The sequence below is a fragment of the Hydra vulgaris genome, chromosome 03 (assembly GCF_038396675.1).
Source record: "Hydra vulgaris chromosome 03, alternate assembly HydraT2T_AEP".
Classification (NCBI taxonomy): Eukaryota; Metazoa; Cnidaria; class Hydrozoa; order Anthoathecata; family Hydridae; genus Hydra; species Hydra vulgaris.
In genome coordinates, this window is record NC_088922.1 from 16,581,334 (window position 1) to 16,603,196 (window position 21,863).

Consider the following 21,863-nt stretch of genomic DNA (forward strand, 5'->3'; position numbering starts at 1 on the left):
AACTTTCTTTATTTTTTAAAAATCTAACTGCTTCAAATAAAGCTGATTTTGTTTTTATTAACTTTAATTTGTTTACAGCTAAAGATGAAACATTACAAGTTGTACCATTATGGTTAGCTACAAATGAATAATCATTGAAAATTACTAAAATAAATAATGGAACACCAAGTTTGTACATTTTTGATTGTATGTGTAAACTTTTTTTATTAAGCTGGAAAACAATAACATCATTATTATCACTTAACAAAGATTGAATATCGTCAAATATAAGTTCATCCTCTTTTAGAAAATCATTTAACTCATCTGGTAAAATGCTTCGAAAACCGCTTGAAGTTACAGTTTTTCTAACTTTACTTGCTGGTGTGGCTAAACAACTAGGCGGAATATTTTTAAAAACAGATGGTAGGTTTAAAGGTCGTTGCTTCCGATATTTGCTTTCAAAAAGTGCTTCATTTGGCCAATGAAGTTGACATACTGCTGTATAGTCTGTAACAATAAAACCAGTTCTTGGGATAGCTTCACTACATCTTTTTCTCTCCTCTAGATTCTTCGGGAATTTATAAATTGATATTTTTGTTGTAGTTGAGTATTGATATTTTTGTTGTAGTTGTAATTGATAATGTTGTTGTAGTTGTATAAATTGATATTTTTGTTGTAGTTGAGATAGTTGGACTTGCAAAGAGATACACAGCTTTTTAAAGGCATTTTAATTATTAAAAAATCTTACCGTTAGTTTGACAATATTATTACCTTACAATGCGTTACATTGTACCTTACAACGTTATCGTCTTGAAGTTGCGCTATCTAATTTATAAACCAATCAAATTTTAAAGATTTATTAAAAAAGCGTGAACACAAACTTTCATCTAATGTTAAAAAATGAAAATGTAAACACAGTATTAGGAATTGGCCTTCAGTTTAACAACTTTGTTGCGCGATGTCAAGGCCTGTTATTATAGAAGGCCGTTGTCACACATAATATAATATTCTGAAACTAATAAACAAACATCTAAATTTCTATAAGTAAATTTATTCTTTGATCATTGCCTTCATATCCTATCTTATTTTCATATCATAATCTATTATGGTATTATTTATATAACATATCACAACAATATTGTTAAATTTGTGATGTTCAAATATCATATGAACATTCTCTAACATGTTCATATGATATTTGAATATAGTTCTTGAGTATATTATCTGCAAACAATTGACTGATGCAAGTTCAAATGTTGTCAAAAACCAAGCATGCATGCATTGGACACTGCAGTGTCCCACAAAGAAATGCTGGTTTGAAAGTCAAATTTTCTTTATTAAAAAAAATATTAAAATAGGGGGGAGATAGGGAGGTTTCTTTAACTTTTTTTAGGCTCCAAAACTTTTAACTTTATATATAATAAGGTTCATAAAACTTAAGGGACTTACAAAGTACATTGAGGAACAAAAACAGGGTATTTATAGAAACTTGTCAATTTTTAATCTGGAGTACCACAGTGTAATTGGGAATAAAGTCGTCTCTGGGTCCAGTATTCAAAGTAATATGATCTAAAGTAATATATAAATTAAATAAAATGCTTTAAAATGCATGCAGTTATTCATATAACTCCTGATAGTTAACTATATGTATAACTAGTTATACATAAAATTTATTATATAAACTTATTTTTTAAGGTTATGCTTGAACAAACTAGTACCAATTAATTCAAATTCAAGATTTAGTTCAAGTTCAAGTTCTTATTTGTTCATTGTTTTTCACTACTTTATATTTATTTGTTCAAATTTGTTAACTAGTACTAATTCTTACTACAGTAAGCATATTTATCATTGTTGAACGTGATTTTATTAGTAACTTAATTTTACTTTCAACATATTTTGACAACAGCCTTTACATTTTTACATTTCAACAGCTTTACTTTTCTATTGATGTTAAATTTATTACGTTTCAATAACTCAGATTGAATCCAAACTGAATTATTGTAAGCTTTGTAAGGGTTTGTTGTATATCAAATGGTGTTGTAAATAAAGTAAAAATAATATATATATATATATATATATATATATATATATATATATATATATAAATACTAAAGTGGAAGTGCGAATCGCAAAAGAACTAATAACAATGCTCTAAATTGATTTTAACTTTGTAGACTAACATTGATATAGTATTTAGAAATAATAAATGAAGTTTACATGATTTTTATAATTTGTATTTATTTCCATTAATTCATTTTATAAAATAGAGACTTACGTCTCTATTTTATAAAATGAATTAAAAAACTATTTATTTATAGTATAATAATAATACATAAATACTAGTTTCCTAATGCTATTATCATCACAATGTTAATGGTATTCGTTTTAAAGTGAAATTTTGTATCAATTTTATTGCTTTAATGTTATTTATATATATATATATATATATATATATTATATATATATATATATATATATATATATATATATATATATATATATAAATATATATTATTTTTACTTTATTTACAACACCATTTGATATACAACAAACCCCTACAAAGCTTACAATAATTCAGTTAAGATTCAATCTGAGTTATTGAAACGTAATAAATTTAACATCAATAGAAAAGTAAAGCTGTCATCATTTAAAATATAAAGGGTGTTGTCAAAATATGTTGAAAATAAAATTAAGTTACTAATAAAATCATGTTCAACAATGATAAACATTCTTACTGTAGTAAAAAATAATACTAACTGATAAATTTGAAAAAATAAATATAAAATTAACAAAAACAATGAATAAATAAGAACTTTAACTTGAACTTTAACTAAATCTTGAATTTGAATTAATTGGTACTAATTTGTTTAAGCATAACCTTAAAAAATAAGTTTTTATAACAAATTATATGTATAACTAGTTATACATATAGTTAACTATCAGGAGTTATATGTATAACTATATGCATTTTAAAGCATATTATTTTATTTAAACATTACTTTAGATCATATTACTTTGAAAACTGGACCCAGAGGCTTTATTCCCAAAAACACAGTGGTACTCCAAATTAAAAATTGAAAAGTTTCTGTAAATATCCTGTTTTTGTTCCTCAATGTAGTTCGTAAGTCCCTTAAGTCTTAAGGACCTTATTATATCTAAAGTTAAAAGTTTTGGAGCATAAAAAAATTTACAGAAACCCATCTCCATCCTATTTTTTCTTTTTTTAATAAAGAAAATTGGGAATTCTTTGACTTTTAAACCTGCATTTCTTTGTGGGACACTGCAGTGTCCCATGCATGCAAGATTGGTTTTTGACAACAATTCAACTTGCATCAGTTAATTGTTTGCAAATAATTTACTCAAAATCTAAATTCAAATAACTATTATATTATCCTAATAATACGTCTATTTGCACAAATCTTAATCTTATTTCTATAAAGAAAGATAAACATTATTCTTGGTACTTACATACTTGCTTGCCATTTTCTATATTAATATAGAATATTTTCACACAATATAAACGTAACGCAATGCAATGTCAATTAAAAAATTTTTTTTTTAGTTTTTTTTTTAGTTTCCAGCTTTCAAATTAATTCCCATGCAAATCCCACAGGAAACCCACGTGGGATTTCCCATGTGTGTAAATACCATATGGTTCCCACATGTAACCCATGTGGGGTTACCCACATGGGTTTAAGGTGACAAATTTCCATACGGATACCACATGGGAAAATCCGTCCCACGTAAATCCCATCAATCCCACACGGAACCCACGCGGAACCCATGTATAACGCGGTTTTATTTTTCACTGGGATGGAGCACTCGATTACTTTCAAGTTTTATGACACGTTGACTTTCAAGAAATGGAAATTTCTTTATAGATAAAATGATTTATAAGACAAATAATTCTGTCAGTAACCATCTATAAGTCCATGATAACGTTGAAAATGTGTAAGCCTAAGTAAAAATTGTTTATCCAAAACGGCCGGATTGTATTGAGACTTCTTATTTGTTTTTTAAATCGATGTATAATATTTACTTCATAATAGTTAATATATAAATCTTTATATATAAGATTAACTTTAATCCACTCCATTGCGTTTTTTTGGTTTTAGCGATCAATTTTGCTCTATTTAATGTATTTTTTCTTTTTTTTATTTAAATTATTGAAAAAGATATCAACCTTTAGTTCGAGCTAATTGATTGATAAAATAGATAGAAAACAGATATAGCTTTTAGTTTTTCAAAAAGTGGTCTAATGTTACCCTGGGTTGGTGTTTCTTTAGGCCATGTATACTTGGTGTGCTGTTTTGTTTCATTTACATTCAAATTACTTAAATAATTACTTTCACAATGATAAGACAAACACTTACTTAAAATTTACTTAAGGAAATATCTCCAAATTGTTAAAACAAATGTCCTTTGATCTGACTTTGATCTGAAATTGTTTTGACTTTGTGATTCTTTCCACAAAGTCAAAACAATTTTCCACTTACTTTTTAGTAAGTGGAAAATTGTTTTGACAAATTATCCCGAATAAGACCTTTTTTTCCGGTCTGTTTTTTCAGTATAGGAAGCAGGTGAGCAGTAAACTGCTCCTTAAAGGTGACACTATCAAACCGTCCATGCTCTGTGCAGTTGTACCTAGTTCCATGGGACCGTTTTCAGTCCACGTGGACCACAGATTTTCTGATTTGTAGACAAAATAAGGTGGTATTGTACATCCAGCAGCATTGCCACAAAACATGACGGAAATATTAGACGTTGATGAGTTTATTACTCTTTCAGGGTATTTACAGCCTCTACGACATATAATGCTTTTGCGTCTTGGGTCATCACGTAGGTTTGCTTCATCATAGTTGAAATATTTTCTGCTGGTACATTAGTAATAACTTGGGTGAGGTTTTCAATACACTTGCTTAAGGTTTTCTTATTAATAGCAGCCGCATAGCATTTTATATTGGCTGTCAAATGCAAAGTGAGCATAGGATGTTTTTTTAAAAATATTTTACTCCACTCTAGTCCTGGTAAATTATTTCTAAACTGTGGAATAGTTTTATTTTGTGAAGAGAGGTAATCCTTCACAATAAACCGACAAAATCCAATTCATCCACAGGGAATCCAAACTCAGACACTGCCAAGATGTGAGCAACAAAAGCTGATTTTTGCAAAGCAGTAAATGTTGTAGGATGCCCTGAGTTTTGATTAAGTTTTAGCTTTATTTTGAATGGTAGTTATATATATGCCAAAATATTTTGAAGCTTCTCTTTGGCTCATTTGACCTTCATTAATAGAAGAAAGACACTGTTGGAGCTTTTTTGGAGAATAATCTACTTCTGGAGTCGGGACATCTAGTATACATTCTAGGCATTTTCATACGCTGGAATATAAATCAACTAATATATTTTACTAACAAAATAAATACTGTTTACAACATATTGAAGTTAATACAATACATTTTTTTATAAAGGGGACATGCAAAGGAACATTTTTAAAGAGACTATGAAAAAAGACTTTTGTGAGGGGACAATGCAAAAAGTACAAGACAAATTAATATAATAATATAAGAAATAGTATAATAAAAAAACAACAACAGATAAACAACAACTAAAGAAACAAAAAATAAAATTATTAATATATACTTTTTATAAATATAATATTGTAATAATATTATATCTGTTAATAACTTTAATTTATCATATTTGTTATAATAACGATTATAATAATAATAATAACTTTAATAATAATAACAATAATAATCATAATAACAATAATATTAATAAAACAATAATATCAATAGCAATATTAAATATAATAAAGATTAATTATTTATAAAATTGGCGAATAGAATTTATGTTGTTATAAAAATGTAATTCGACCATTAAGAAACTACTCGTGAATGATTAAAAATTATAATATAATACACATCAAACACAACATAAAAAAAGTAGTTTTGATTACTTAAGCCTCATTATCATTTAAGCGTCACAAAATAAATTTTAATTCCATTTCCACAATCTATAGATTGAAATCTATTTTCTATTTAAATATTATATCACTAAAAAATTTTTTTTTCCTATGAATAGAAAAAAATATATCAATTTCTGTTGATGCACAACTATGAGTAGCTCAGTTTTTACTCATTTTCTTAAATTCAATTTACTTGGACTTATCGCATTTTCCAAATAAACTCTTCATCTATTAGGCTGATGTAAATGTATTTTTAATACATTGTTTCCAGTTTAGGATGTTGTCTCTGTTTTTATGACTAGGCAACTCATTCTATTATCTCCTAATGAGGGTACAGCTCTAAAACTCAGTTCTATGGCTCTGAGGCCGGCTGATAGTCAGGTTTCCCAAACTCTGTGGTAGCTCTCAGAGAGGCTGATTCCATCAACAGCTGAAAAATATCAAAGTATTAACAGTGCCATGTTGTGCATGGATGGTGTCTCTGTTTGTACTTTTTGTGTGCATTGCGGAGGCCACATTTGGAGCCCTTTGTTACGGCTTAGGGTTTATTAGTAGTAATGAGGCAATTGCTTGGGCTATTAAGCGGTGTTCTGAGTACTATCTATGCTTTGAGTCAAGTTCTTCAATCTAATTTAAAAATGAATATTGTACCAAAAACTATAAAACACAAAAAACCATCATCATCACCAAGTTTTCTAAACCTATCATTCACTAATATTCGTGATCTTCGAAATAACTTTTCTTCTGTTGAGTCTTATCTCTTGCAAAGTTCACCAGACCTACTTGCTCTTTGTAAGACTAATTTGAGTTCAGCTGTCTCATCTTGTGATCTTAATGTTGATGGTTATCTTCCTTTAATTCGTAAAGATTGGTTAAACTGGATAATTTTATGCAAGATTATAAAGATTGGTTAAACTGGATAATATTATGCAAGTTGCTTTTGTTTGGCTTGATTTCTGTGATTTAATCTCTAAATACTTGAAAAATGAGATTCACAATAATTATTTATCTGTGTTATAACTTAAAAAATGTAATATTTTAAGTAATATTTTAACTAATATCTATAAACTCAGTGATTATTAACAATAGGAGTTTTCAAAGATTCTTACAGTAATAAAAAAATATAATGCTGGCGCCTATTCGGTGATTTCTTGACATTCAATTTTATTGAGAATTGCACCTTCTTCAAGAATGTAATCAGTCTTGTCATTTGTGTCCATCAGCACGCTATTGGTATACAAGAATACCAGCTTTTCTACTCTCTCATTCGTAAGACGATTTCTTAGTCGCGAGTGAATAAATCGGAAGGTCGACCAAGCTCTTTCTGCTGTAGCCGATAAGCAGATCATTTCGTTAATAGGCTTAGCGATTTCGTAAAGAGCAGAATATTTATCGCGACCAATAATGTTCCAATAATTTCGTGCGTTTATCTTGAATATTGTTTCCTTTCTTTTCTCAGGCAGCGCAGCCATTTCTCCTATAAAAGAAATCAATTCATCCTCAGCAGTGTCAGCAATTTCAGGTTTGATCTTTTTGGCAAATTCAACTGTAGCAGTGATAAAATTGGTTTTATCTTCATTCAAATATAAACCTTGTGCGGCATTTTGGGCGTTAATATGAAAGCAATTCCAATACCTTGTGTAAAGTGAAAATCGAGGCGAGATTGCACTTTTTGATGTATGTCTTTATTGTCCATATATTACTTGTACATTTGACCAAAGTAATCATGCACGAGAGACAATGGAGCTTCATCACTTTTTAGCTTTCCGATCACGTTAAAAGAAAATTCAATGCTTTTGACTAGCTTTGAGAGACGTTCCCAAAATGGGTTAGATTTTATCAACGCCATAACATCTGCAAATGTATTCTTTGGTTGAATTTCCTTCAGTAATGTACTTTCTTCGTCTACCAACTTAATAAGAATGTATTTTGATAGCTAGAGACTGCTCATTGATTTATAATAACAAAACCATCGTGTAGATACAGACATGGACAATGAAAGAGAAATATTTGCTGCAGTTCGTCTTTCATCAAACTTTGCTTTCACGATGTGATGATTTTTCACATATTTGATAGTTTTCTCTGCATCTTTGACTGCTTTTGTGGCCTCAGTTGTAAAAACTATGTCCTTCACAAGCAAGTTGACTCCATGAGCTCCGCATCCGCTAGCCGAGATATGTGGATATTTCTCCTCGATGATCCTCCACGCTGATTTCATAACAGGAGCGTTGTCGCTTATGAAACTGGTAAATTTTTGTGAGCCAATCTTCTCAATAACTTGTAAGATTGCCCCGGCAACTGCAGATAAATTTTGAATGATTCCGGATGTATTTATCGAGGTGCAAAAAAAAGGCTTCTGATCGGGCGCTTAAATACAAAATTCACTGTGTGATCGCCTCTTATGTTTGTCCAGCTGTCTGACATCAGTGTTAAGTTTGTTTCAGAATTCAAAATTTCATTCAAAGAAGTAGAACATTTTGTGTATTGTGTATTTGTCGAGCAGAGATCCTGATAAGGCTTTAGCATTCGGAATGACAGATGCGTACGATGGATTGAGCAACTTATCGAAATCCTTACAGGCCTCCGAATTGACTAAACGAAATACTATATCCGTAAGGTAAAAGAAATTAGCAAGCTTCGTGTCGATATCATTTATAAGCTCTTCATTAATTGGTGGATGTATACGCTGTATCGGTGACTCAGACGTAGGCGGAAGTTGCTGTCTGAAACTAAATAATTAAATAATTGCATAATTAAATTATGATAAAATAGTTTCAGACATTTGATTCAGATAATTTAAATTTTTCGTTTCCGTTAAAGTGTCTGCGCAGACATCGGCACCGGCGTCTGCGCAGACATGCGCATATTTTGATATTATATATTGAGCTGCTTTGAAATTTACTGGGACATCCAGTTATGAATACTCTTTGCAATAATTCTTCACTTTCAACATTAGCCAGCACCATAAGTTAATGTAAACTGGCCAAATACACATCAATGAATTTGGCTTCATTATATCTCCGATCTCTGAATCTACTCATAGACTTTAAAACCATTGAATGCAAATGCATTTAATAGAGCTTTTTCAATATCTGCAGCGGAGGTTTTTTGGATCTCTAAGTTAATTAAAGAATTAAAATAAGACACAACAAATAAGTGTTGTCTAAATTCTTTTACATTTGTTTTAAATTTTTTTATTTTATTCACACTACGGTCAAAAAAGTCTACTTTTTTTTTTCTTTCTCGCTATTCTTTGTCTCTCTCAATCTTTTATTTTCTATAACATTTTGATTAATTAGCACATATTAGAGATTATTATATATATTACCACAATTATAAAATAGAAATTATTTAGACGGAACAGTATTTTTCAAAGTTGAGTTAATTTTCATTTTAAAGCCCTTTTTTAACTTTTTTTCAAGGCAAACTTAATTAGCGCTAATTAATCATTAAAAACTAAAGTTTAATTTTGAAGGAATGTAAAGTATCTTCACAAATTTTTTACTTAAAAAATAATTTTTTTCCTTGTTTTTCTTTGCAAACTAATAATTTGGTATGTAAAAACCTTAGTCTCTCTATCAAAGACTAAAATGTGTGAAAGCAATCAAAAAATATAACTTTTTTGTTTAAGAAAAAGAGAAGCACTTTTGCTTAAAGAAAGCGAATTCTTTTCACTAAAGGAATTAAAAATTTTTTTTTTAAATAAATCAACTTTTATAATTCAATATCAAGAAAAGTTCTTTTGACACAGTTATGAACTTTTAAATTATTAATAAACATAAACTATATTTACGAATATTGTTGGTAACTGATAAAATCTATCCACAAGTTTGTTTTGAGAAATAAATAATAAGAAAATATAATCTTTTTTAAATACCTACTTTCATTTCATTTTAAATAATACTTTTTATATTTATAATGTTTAGAAGATTTTTAAACTGGCTTAAAATTAAATTTAATTATGAAGCAAAAATTTAAAATGCCTATTGACACAATTCAATTTTAAACAATGTAAGTATGTAAGCTTTGTTAAATTACATTTCTATGCGTTACACTTTTCTGTTATGCAACAAAATCTTGTAACAAAGCCTCATTTATACACTGCAAACAACTATCAGAATACTCCCAACATTCCTATATTAATGAATATCAACCTTCTCATTAAGTCCTCTTCTTTATGTCTTTTTGGTTTATCATTTACAACTGACCCATCATGGAAACCATATATACAATTAATCGCAAAGTTAGCATCTGCTAAGGTTGCTTCTTTTTATCATGCTTACCATTATCTTACTCGTGATTCCATTCTCTACCTCTGCAAATCTCATATTCACCCCTATATGGAATACTTTTGTCATACTTGGGCTGGTTTTTCTAATAATGCTCTTTCTCTTTTAGACAAGGTCCAAAAATGCATTTTAAACATATTTGCGCCTGCTTTATCTGCAAAGCTGGCGCTCTCCCATCGTTGTAAGGTTCCTCGTCTTCACCTATTTCTCTTTTCTACAAATACTCTCATGGTTGTTGCTCAAATAAGCTATTATCTCTAGTTCCATCAACCTAAACTTATTCTTGCTTGACATGTCATTCAGCATAGTCACATCCTTTTACTATATCTGTCCCTTTATCACTAAAAACTTTTATTTGTTTAGTTTTTTTTCCTTCACTTATATCTTTTGGAACTCTCTTATCTTAATGTTTTTCTTGCTCGTTAACTTTTCTTTGTTTTCTAGTAACTTTCAACTTAAAAGTGGTTGCTTGCAGCCTTATATTAGGAGTGAAATAGATTAAACGCAAACTCTCCGTTTAAATCAAACAACTAAAATCCTCATTGTAAATATTTTTTCCCATAAAAAAAGTCTGTCTGTGCTAATTTTACAGAAAATGTTTAAGGCCTTGATAACCCATCATAACAAAAAGACTCTATTATGAGCTTAAGCAAAAATAATTTCTCTCAGCATACCAAAGGCTTTGATGGCATTTTAAATGCTTGTCTTTCTCATAAACTCACTTTGACTGAAAATCTCAGTATTTAAGTCTTATTTGATTAATCTTTATTCCAAAATCCAAATGAGATGTCAAAATAATAAAAATGAAAAACAAATACCAAAGTTCTATATTTGGTCCCATGCATATATTCTCAACAACATTAATGATCTTTTGTTTTTTATTTTTAATCTTAATATTACCGTGCTTATATGTGATAATTTTAATATGCATGTAACATAGCCTACAAGGCAACATTGACAAAAATTACCACTATTAAGTTGTATAAACTTGATGTTCAAAAAGTTTTTTCATTTTCAGATAATTAACAAAAAGCAATCCCTACAAAATTTGTAGATTAATTGTATTAGTAATTTATGGAGTATTGAAACAATTAAAATCTTCAAATTAGAGATAAAGTACTAAAACTGTCAAATACATTTCAAAACATATAAGTAGCTAAAATTCTTACGCCTCTAATGGTTAAAATTCTCAAAGTCATGAATGGTAAAAAATTCTAAAATGTCACTGGTTAAAATTCTAATTAGCCAAAATGTCCGAGGTCTTATTTAAAAATAATAAAATAATTATATGTAAAATTATTAAAAGGGAAACAAAAATATCTTACAGTACAAATAGTAAGAACAACCAAAGAAAAAAAGTTAACATTCAGAGCAAATATTTCTTGTACATCCAACCACTATTCCAATAACGCCAGCAACAATGAGCTAAACATAAATTCAAAAATCACTCTAAAAAAACATAATAATAAGATATTAGAAGATATTAATCATAATAATAAGATATTAGAAGAGACTTCTCAATTAGATATACAGATTTACAGAGATTATATAACTAAATATTAATGGAGATCATAAAAACAGGTATTTGCTAAGATTGTATGCTTTAATTGTATAATTAGTTTATTACAGACAAATATAAAAAAATATTTCTAAAATATGACAAATCGTACAAATGATCTCTTTATTGAAATAGGAAATAATTATTATTTTCAAATAAAAACTTTAAATATTAATAAATAATAAAATTAAAATAAAAAATTCAAAAATTAAAAGCTCAACTTTATATGAAATAAAAAACAAAAAAGGAATTGAGAAGAAAATTCAGAAGCTGATGAAAATGCAAAAACATTTTAAAGTATTTATAAATTATTATTCAGGAGTATTATTTTTAGTTTAAAACACAATCTTGTTAACTTGTCATCAGCAAAGTCTCAGGTCAGGTTTGGCTCAGGATCATCATCATAATCCTGTGAATAGGGATTGCAAAATCAATTCACAGGTTTACCGGTAAATCTAATAAAAATTTATAATTTTGTTACAGGATATGGGATTGCAATATCGATTCACAGGTTTACTGGTAAATCAAATAAACTATTAATAATTTTGTTATTAATAAATCAATTAAATTTGGTGCAAAAAAAAAATTATAACAATCTTGAGAAACTACGATCTGTTAAAAAGAAATCACATGAAAAAATGCTAACACTTCACAAATGTTTTTCCAAAAACTGAAAGTAAAATATAATGAATGGTAAAAAAATAATTCTGTTTGTACATTATTAAAGATTGGTATAACTCCATTGGGACACGGTTATTGGGACATAGCGATAGCGACACGGTTGACAATTGGTTAAATTTTTTCTAGACATTACTAATGATTGATAAATTCCATTTTGACAATTTGCATGAAGGAATTCTTTTGTGATCGCTCATAAAACCGTAGCGTTCAAAGTATGAAAGATATTCAAGACATACAAGAAAAAGCAAGAAGTATTTTAAGAACAGGTAAATTACTTAATTAAGTGTAATACTTTGTATAGGTCTAGTCAAATAAATTTATACATAACATTGATCTCTTATTAATAAACGATAAAAACATTCCAAATTAAATCAATTAAATTCAAAATGATGTTAATCAATACTTCTAAAGTTATTATGTCTTTTTTTTGTTTTTTTACCTTATTGTTTTTTGTATTTATGTGTTTATGCTTTTCAGTCATGGTTAAAAATTAACCATGGAATTATTTTATACGGGTACAAAATGGAAGTGCAGATCAATTCAAGAAATGTTTAAAAACAAATAAAGCTTCCGGTGGCAGTAAGAGTAGTATGCATGCGCAACTTTGAGTACAATATTAACCTTTTAAAAAGAGATAAACCCGATGAACCAAATAAAATTATGTGCACACCAATGAACATAAACACATTTATGAATTTGAGTAATTCGTCAAAAATATCAAAATACTTCAGATAATCAACTGATGATTCGTTTGGTGCAGTTGTCGCGTGATTAACAGCTAAAGATGTTGTACCATTCATTAAATTTTGTAAACTTTATGATTTAAAAATAATGTTTAGTGCTTAGGGTTTTGCTAACATAATAAAGTCTCCAGATACAATTTGAAAAATTATGAATGAACATGCCACTAAAATACGATAAAGCATCTGAGCCAAACTTAAAATGTAAGCTAATCAAGGTGTAGGGTTTAGCATCTTATAAGATAAGTGAACTTCTGAAAAAACCTTCATTATATAAATGTACATGCATTTGACAAATTTTAGAGTTTTGATCTTGCTGGAGGTCATGGATAAATGCCCGCTGATAAATGTATTGCTCTTTCAAAGAAAAATCTTATAACATTTGGCATTTCATCGGACAATGTGATTTCAATTACGACAGATAGAACATTGGTAATGAAAAAAGTGGGTAAGTTAATTAGTGCTATTAGTTAACTAATGAGTAGCTAAAATGTTTAGTGCAAGGCAATTCAATTGGCAACTACCATAGTTATTTATGATAAAGATAACTGCTGTTTGTCAGCAAATTTAGGAGAAGAGGAAAAATTGAGAGAACAAGAATATTTTTTTTGGACGACATGGAAAAAGAAAATGTTGGTAGGTTAGAGCTATTATCTGAAATGAACACTAATCCAATTATTAGGCATGCAAGTATTGGTTTGCTGATAGAAAAAATTTGCAAAATTGTTAAAATATTTTGCCTATCACCAAAGAAAAATATCAAAGGTGAATTGAGTAAAGAACTTTCATTAACTCTTTTTTTTTTTAAGGTATTTAAAAAAAAAATTAAGATCACATATTATTCAAAACTAATAGAAATTCAAGTAATAAATCTTTTTGAAACCATAACAAACTGCATATATAAAGAAAGCTAAAGAAAAGATCTTTTTAAATATATAAATATTAAATACACAGCATATAATACTGGAAAATGCAAGAAGTTTAAAAACGTTTTTTATTGAAAGAAAAAAAAATTAAATTAAAAACAAAATTCTTTTATATATTTTAAGAATAAGATATTTAAAAAGACATTTCTAACAACTTACATAGGGAATGGAATCTATCATAAGTAATAAAAAATAGTTTTACTTTTCTTTTGAGAACAGAAAAAAGCTAAAACCAGTTTTTTTTTAGAACTGAATTTAGATAATTACAAAGGAAAAAAATCAATTAGTTTGTAAAATGTGCTTAAAAAAGAAAATATTATCAAGTACTTCCAGTGATAAAAAAAAATATCTGGAATGGTAAATCAAAAAACAATCTTTTGAATGCAAATGTGGTTCATTACTGCAGCCAGAACATATAAAATTTGTGCGCTTTCTATTGACAGGAGTACTACAGACTACACAATTTCTATCGCTTTCAACATATTTAATCAAATGTCTTGTATTGTTGAATCTTTCTAAGACTGGATTTGAAACTTGTGGAGCTCTTTTAAAAGTGTAGAATTATCAGGCATCATGGTAATACAAGAACTAACTAGTTCTTCAATAAGATTCTCCTTAAATTTTTTTAGAGTAATTCTTTTTGAATTATGTGGACAAGTTAACAAATATAATATGTAAGAGTTAGCTTGAGTTACTTCTATCAGCCAATTAAAAATTCTCTTCCACCATTTAACTATCTTTCTACCTAGATTACTGTAATATGAAACAGATTGGTCTAAACGATCGCAACCATTCATTGATAGATTATACCGGTGAACAATATCTGGTATTTCTCTGACTCCTTTGCAACGAGAAGATACTGCAACAACATTTTTTGAAAACTTAGTAGAAACAGCTACTACCATTTTTTTAGCTTTCTTATCTTGCCACTGAACAAGTTCAGTGGCAAGATAAGTAATTCCAGATTCACTGCGATAATAATTTGTTTGTAGATGTTTCATTCTACAACCATTTCGGAACTTGATAATAACTGGAAAATTCTTACGATTTGTTTGTAAGGTTCCAGTGTAGTGAAATGATTTGGATGTTAGATAGGAGATCAAAGAGTGTGTTGTGTAATATTTATCAGCAAAAATATGGTGACCCTTTCCAAGAGGTTTAAGTAAGTATTCAAACATTTTTTCTGGTTGTCCCATTCCATATGTATCAGAGTTATAAGATGTATCACTTCTAAAGTAGGTAAGGATGTTAAAGGCATACCCAGTAGCACTGTCACACAAACTAAATGTTTTAATATGGTATTTGCTTGGTTTGCTGGGGTTATATTGTTTATTTTTCCATCTACCCTTAAATTTAATGACTGTTTCATCAACAGGAACATCTTCGTGTGGATAAAATGCTTTTCGATAATTTGCAATAAGATTTTTCATAAATGTTTCAATTTTTTCTTTTGCATGGCTTTCTTGAGATGGAGCAACATGAAGCATTGTATGGTATACTGCTTCAAATCTATTTCTTGGAAACATAGAGTTATACCAAGGACTACAATATATATATATATCAGTTAGAGACTAATAGTCTTTAATTGAGGGTCTTTTATCTAATCCCATTGCAACCATGACACCAATAAACTTAACAATATCATATTTATTAAATGGGGTCCAAGAAGAAAATGTAGATGAACTTAAACATGGACTATTTATCTGCATTTTGTTAGAGGCAAAAGAATTAATAAATCTAACTAATTCATCTTGAATTTTATCACTAAAAAGTTCTTTAAAACAGTCTAAAATAGTTGAGTTTTCATCGAGATTTGCATTGACTCCAGGTTTATTATTAGGGCAAAATCTAAACAAATGTGTAGGACTATTGTTGTAATCTTCTCAAAGAAGTACCCATGAATCAACATTTTCAGAATTAGCAGAAATACCAGCTTTAAACTTTCTTTTTCTTTTATTTATAGGAGCAGCTTCTGTGGAAAAAGTTTCGCCTTTGATAATCAAATGGGACAAAAACAGTTCCTTCCATAATTGAATATTCTAAATCTTCTGAGCTAGAACTACTTTCAGACTCACTTTCTGATTCACTATGATCTTTATTTAACCATTCAAGCATTATTTTAGAAGCTTCATTGGCACTGTACGTTACTTTCGACGACTTTATTTTGATAGCGGTTTAAAAAACCACAAACTTTATAATATGATATATCTTGCTATAATTTATACAATATCTTGCTATAATTTATACAATCTGGCTATTAATTTTTATTAATAATGCAGAGAATCAAGTACACTTTTTGAATTAATTAGTCAAATGAGTCATAGATTAGTACTAATGTTCAAAACATGATAAATCATGAGGTACATCAGAAAGCCGCTACCAGCAGTTTGTGGTCAAAATAATTAAAAACCAAAAGCCTGTACTTAACAAAACTGTTTTATTAACAATATTTCTTATATATTTGATTATTTATGTATTTAATTATTGAAAATGCATCAACACATTTGTCAAAATTTTTGTAACCAAAAAAATTTTTTTGGTGACAAAAGTTTTCACAAATATGTTTTGCATTTTCAATAATTAATCCTTGTGCGTTAGTTTTTAAAAAGACTTCTTAAAGGTAAATACAACTTTTAAAGCTTTAAGAGTAACGTAATGAAAAAGTTAAAAAAAAAAGTATATTAAAAAGTTAAAATAATTTACGGTACTTAAAAGGACCCCAAGTGCCAAGACAAGTTGTGTTCATATCTTAGATAAACATTAGAAAATAAGTTAAAAGTTAATAAAACTTTTCAAAACAAATTATTGAATGAGATATTAACAAAAAACTTTTTAATTTTTAACACCATTTTATTTCTGGCGAAGGAAAGTTCTGCTTCTTTGACTATTTTTATTTTTTAAATCAGGTCTGATTAATGCGCTTATATTTGACGTCAATACAAAAGATTTCTTTAATAATAATTAGAGATGTGAGTCGTTGTTTTGGTTCTTGTTTTTTTGCAAAAAAAACCGTTATTTTTGTTAAAAAAAAAAACTGCTTCGTTTTTTTTTTTTTTTGTTTTTTTTTTTTTAAATTACTCTTTTTCTTATTTTAAACACTGAAATAATTTTAAAAATTTGTTTTTAGGTGTTATTTATTAAAGGAGAGTTTTCATTCTTTTATTTCTCATAGATTTTATTAGAATTGCCTAAAGTTCTTCAAGTAGCAGATCCCCCCCCCCCTCCTTTTTTTTTTGTTTGTGTATTTTTTTAACTAACTACTTTAACACCTTGAACTTTAACATTTAAATAAATATCACCTCAACAGTGTGTTTTTAGGAGATATTTATTAAAAGACTTTCTCATTCTCTTATTTAACATACAATATATCTGTCTTGTTTTACAAGTTCTTCAAATGTTCATCAAATAACTTTAATAATTTTTTTTCAATAACTTGCTTATATTAAGCTAAAATAAAATTAAAAAAATTATTTAAAGAAACATTTTTTTTATAAAATACTAAGACATCATAAGTAAAGGGTCTTTTTTTGTTTGTTTTTTTATGTAGATATGTTTTTTTAGTTCAAAACTATTTTTCCTTAACGTTAAAAACAAATTTTTCAAAAGAATGAATGAAAACTAATTATTGTAATTTGTAGAATGAATGAGAACTTTATAGTTTATAAATGAAGTTTTTAATTTATAAATGAAGTAACACTGCAATGCAGAATTTATATGTATTGTATAAGTTTTGCATAGTTTTAATTTTTTTTTTAATTTTGCTATTTTATTTTATGCTTTTTGTTTTTTAGTTTTATTTCTGCAATTGCAAATAAATTAAATTTGTCAACATTTAATTTCAGAAAGCGGAAATAGTATTTTCAATCATGTTATAATAATATTGCATAAGTGTGTTGTAGTATTTTTATATTTTAATTTTATACCTTTATGTTAATAGTTTTGAAATATAAGATTATTAATGATGATATATTGTTGTTTTGAAAATACTTAATGTACCAGTTTATCATAATTTTTAGTAAAGTAAATTTTCAGTGATTCAATTATTATTAGTAGTTTTTTAATAATATTACTGAATTATGAAATTATCTTTTAGCCATTATAAGGTATTGTAAGCATTAATTAAACAGTTTTCTAATCAAAATAGTCACATCATTTAGTTGTTTGATTAGAACATATTAATGAGTAGTAATAATAGATTAGTCTGTAGCCTCACTGGGGGTAGAAAGAAAACATTTGTGAGCATTTTATTTAAGCCAGCAAGCCAGGTGAGCAAAGCAGAAAGAGTTCAATGTTCTTTTTGCAATGATGTTATGTCGAAAAGTGAAATATGAATGGCCTTGCATATTAAGAAATGTAGAAAATGTCCAGTTGAAGTCAAACACAAATTTTTAAATGATGACACAGTCATGTCTCAATCTCATTTCTTCAGCTTTCTGCTACAAGTGCTGCTTGCGAAAGAAGTTTTGGCAGTTATGCAAATATTCACAGTGCCAAAAGAAACAGATTAACAAATGAAAGAGCAGCAAAATTAGTGTTTGTATCGCAAAATTGCAAACTTGAAGCAATGGATATCTGTGCAACACAATAACCAATTCTGCCTAAAGAACTAATAAATATTTCAGATAAATCTCACGAATCAATAAATGTTTCGGATGAAGAGTCACCTGAACAAGAATTTGAGTCACTTGACCAAGAATGTTGTTTTAGATTAAAAAAACTTAAAATAGAATTGTTTCTTATCAATTTTTGATTTCAAATTTTGAAAAGAACAAATAGTTTGTTAACCATTTTAGCAATAAAAAAATCATTAATTTAACTCTTTTGTGAACTCTGTTTATGCTTTAATAAATTAATTTTAATATAATCTAATATAGAATCTAAAATACTCAAACAAAACTAAATAGAAACATTTTAGATAAGTTGGAAATATTTAAGTTAAAAGTAAGTAAAAAAAATACACTAAAAGGATCTGTAAAAACCAAAAAAACTCCAAAAAAACCCCAAAAAAACAAGTTTTTTTGGGTGAAAAAAACACGATAGCAAAAAAAAAACGTTTTTTTGCATCTCTAGATACGAAGGACTTAGAAAGCTATACGATGGTTATCGCTGTGTGTTAAGCCAAATTACCAAATTTCCGTTTATACTTCTGACAACTAAAACGCCACATACATATATTGGCAAATACGCATACATCCATTCTTTTTTATTTTCTTTTTTTATATATATGTATATATATTTTTAATATGTTGTTTGTTTTTTGTTTTCTTTTTCTTTTTTACTTTTTTTTTTTTTTTTTTCAATGTTTTTATTCTTGTTATTTATTTATTTTTGTTCAATTTCTTTTTATTACAAAATTAAATTTAATAATTAAAGTATATAAAGTTCGTAATATAATATTATAAATTTAAATAAAAATAAACGTACAATATTACAATAGAAAAGTTCAAAAACTTAAAAACTAAAACTTGTTAAATAATTGCTCAACATAATTGCTTAACAAATAATTGCTTAAATAATTGGTTAACAAACATGTTAAATAATTTAAATAATTCACTAAAATTAAACATGTTAAATAATTGCTTGTTGATAAAAAAATAATAATTAAAGAGAATATAAATTATATGTATATATATATATATATATATATATATATATATATATATATATATATATATATATATATATATATATATATATATATATATATATATATATATATATATATATATATATATATATATACATATATATACTAATAACCAATTAAATAACCAATTAGTAATATAAATAACTATTTATTAAAAAGAAAAACTAATAAAATTTAGCTTTTCTTGCCTTTTTATCAGCAACTCTTTTATGGGTTTATCAAAATTTTTTCAACAATTTCATTTTCGATTGACAAAGTTACTAAGTTTGTCAACTTAGATTGGTATATTGTTGATCTTAGATAGGTTTTTATCAACTTAAGCTTTGAAAAACTCCTATCTCCACTAGCAACTGTAACAGGTATAGTCAATAATATTCGCAATGCTATCCATACATTTGGATATAGCTCTTGTAAGCAATATCCAAATGTATGGATATCATTGTTGAGAAACTGTCTTGCTCATCGCAACCATGTCAAACCAAACAACCAACGAAACTATGAAACTGAAATTTTTTAACTGTTTAGCTAGAATAGAAGCCTCATGAGAGACTTAAACATCAGTTTTTTGATTTTCAATAGCCAAAGTAATTAAAGCATCATGGATGGCACTAATTTGATAACGGACTGCTTTAACACTACTTATTCTTGCTTCCCAACGTGTGTCACATAGCTTTTTAATGGTATACATTCCAAAGTGATCGGTTAAAATTTTCCAACGATGAACAGAAGCTGAAAACAATGTAAACAACCTCTGAAGTACCCCAAATAAAGTGACTGATTTTACAGAAGACTTAGAGGCATCACATAGTACGAGATTGTAGCTATGACAGGCACACGGTACATAAACAGCTGAGGGATTTATTTCCAAAATTCTCCTTTGAACACCAATATTTTTTCGTTTCATGTTCGCCCCGTTGTCATAACCCTGGCCCAAAAATTGTTCAATTTCAGTCCGTATTTATTTAAAACATCTATAATAATTTTAGTGAGTCTTTCACCAGTCAACTCATTGACAGACAAAAATTCTATGAAATGTTCTTTCACTGATATTTTATCGTCATAAAATATCAGTGAAAGAAAGTGCTCTAAATGAGTAATGTCCTGAGTACAGTCAACTATAATGGAATAATATTTCGATTTCTTTGCGCGCGATATAATTTTTGACTTCACTTTTGCATCAGCTCTATTAGTTCATTTTGTATATCTTTTCCGCAGTAGTGGTCTGAAACATAACCCTTTTTAGCTAACCGCAAGTGCTCCTGCATAACTGGATCAAATTTGGCTAAAAGTTGTACTGAGCCAAAAAACTTTCCATTATTAGGCGTATAAAGTTTGTCGGAGGTACCTCTGAACGCCATATTGTTTTCAGCTAATTAAAGTGTAATATGCATCAATCTAGACAAAACATTATTCCATACTGTTGTTTCTTTTTTAATCAAATGTTGCTCTTGGCAGTCAATTGTTTTCTCTGTTTTTAATCGTAGTTCAGTGTCGATCCATGAAAGGTAAAACTTAATATGAGAAGTGCTATTCTCATGAATTTTTAACATTTCTGACAAGTGTTTGCAGTTGTTATATCCTTCAGATTCGACGTTGATTTACTATTACTCGACGTTGATTTACTATAACTCGACGTTGATTTACTATAACTCGACGTTGATTTACTATAACTCGACGTTGATTTACTATTAAATAGCCGGCAACAAAAGCAATAAACTCGATCCCTAGAGACGGAATATATTAATTAACGACGCTGAGTTGTTTTGTTGTTTGCAAGTTTTTTTGTGAAATGACAATTAGAGAAATGCCAGCCTTTATCATTCTTTGGATAATTATTAATGTGAGTTTGTACTTGGCAGTTAGATATTATATGATCAATAACTTTGCCATTTCGAATGAGTGGCCATATGGCTGGATCCGATATATTCATAAAAACAGTGCTTAAGTCATCTGGAATTTGTATGCACATCGCCAAAGGAGTTTGTTGCACATCGCCATTGCAATTAGATATTGTAGTTTTAGCACAACTAATCTCATCACTTCGAGAAACTTCGTCCACAATATCTTCAATA

The 21,863-nt window shown here is 28.0% G+C and overlaps 2 protein-coding genes across 2 annotated transcripts; both read right to left on the reverse strand.

The window, feature by feature from the left end:
- Positions 1–7,086: 7,086 nt before the first annotated feature.
- Positions 7,087–9,021, reverse strand: LOC136078511 (uncharacterized). Its single transcript, XM_065794283.1, has 5 exons — positions 8,942–9,021; positions 8,528–8,679; positions 7,935–8,317; positions 7,654–7,862; positions 7,087–7,585 (listed from the first exon to the last, which is right to left on the reverse strand). Exons 1-5 carry the CDS (start codon positions 9,019–9,021, stop codon positions 7,087–7,089), a joined length of 1,323 nt encoding a protein of 440 aa, XP_065650355.1.
- Positions 9,022–14,659: 5,638 nt separating this feature from the next.
- On the reverse strand, positions 14,660–15,670 carry LOC136078512 (piggyBac transposable element-derived protein 4-like). The gene has a single exon (XM_065794284.1). It carries the CDS (start codon positions 15,668–15,670, stop codon positions 14,660–14,662), a length of 1,011 nt encoding a protein of 336 aa, XP_065650356.1.
- Between the last annotated feature and the right edge of the window lie 6,193 nt (positions 15,671–21,863).

Excerpts from the sequence above, each read along its gene's own strand:
- LOC136078511 (XM_065794283.1), bottom strand. The coding sequence starts at position 9,021 with ATGCATTTGCATTCAATGGTTTTAAAGTCTATGAGTAGATTCAGAGAT. Across the intron at positions 7,863-7,934 it reads CTCTTTCATTGTCCATGTCT|TTGGTAGACGAAGAAAGTAC; the intron begins GTATCTACACGA and ends ATTCTTATTAAG. Across the intron at positions 7,586-7,653 it reads TACTTTGGTCAAATGTACAA|GTATTGGAATTGCTTTCATA; the intron begins GTAATATATGGA and ends ACTTTACACAAG.
- LOC136078512 (XM_065794284.1), bottom strand. The coding sequence starts at position 15,670 with ATGTTTCCAAGAAATAGATTTGAAGCAGTATACCATACAATGCTTCAT.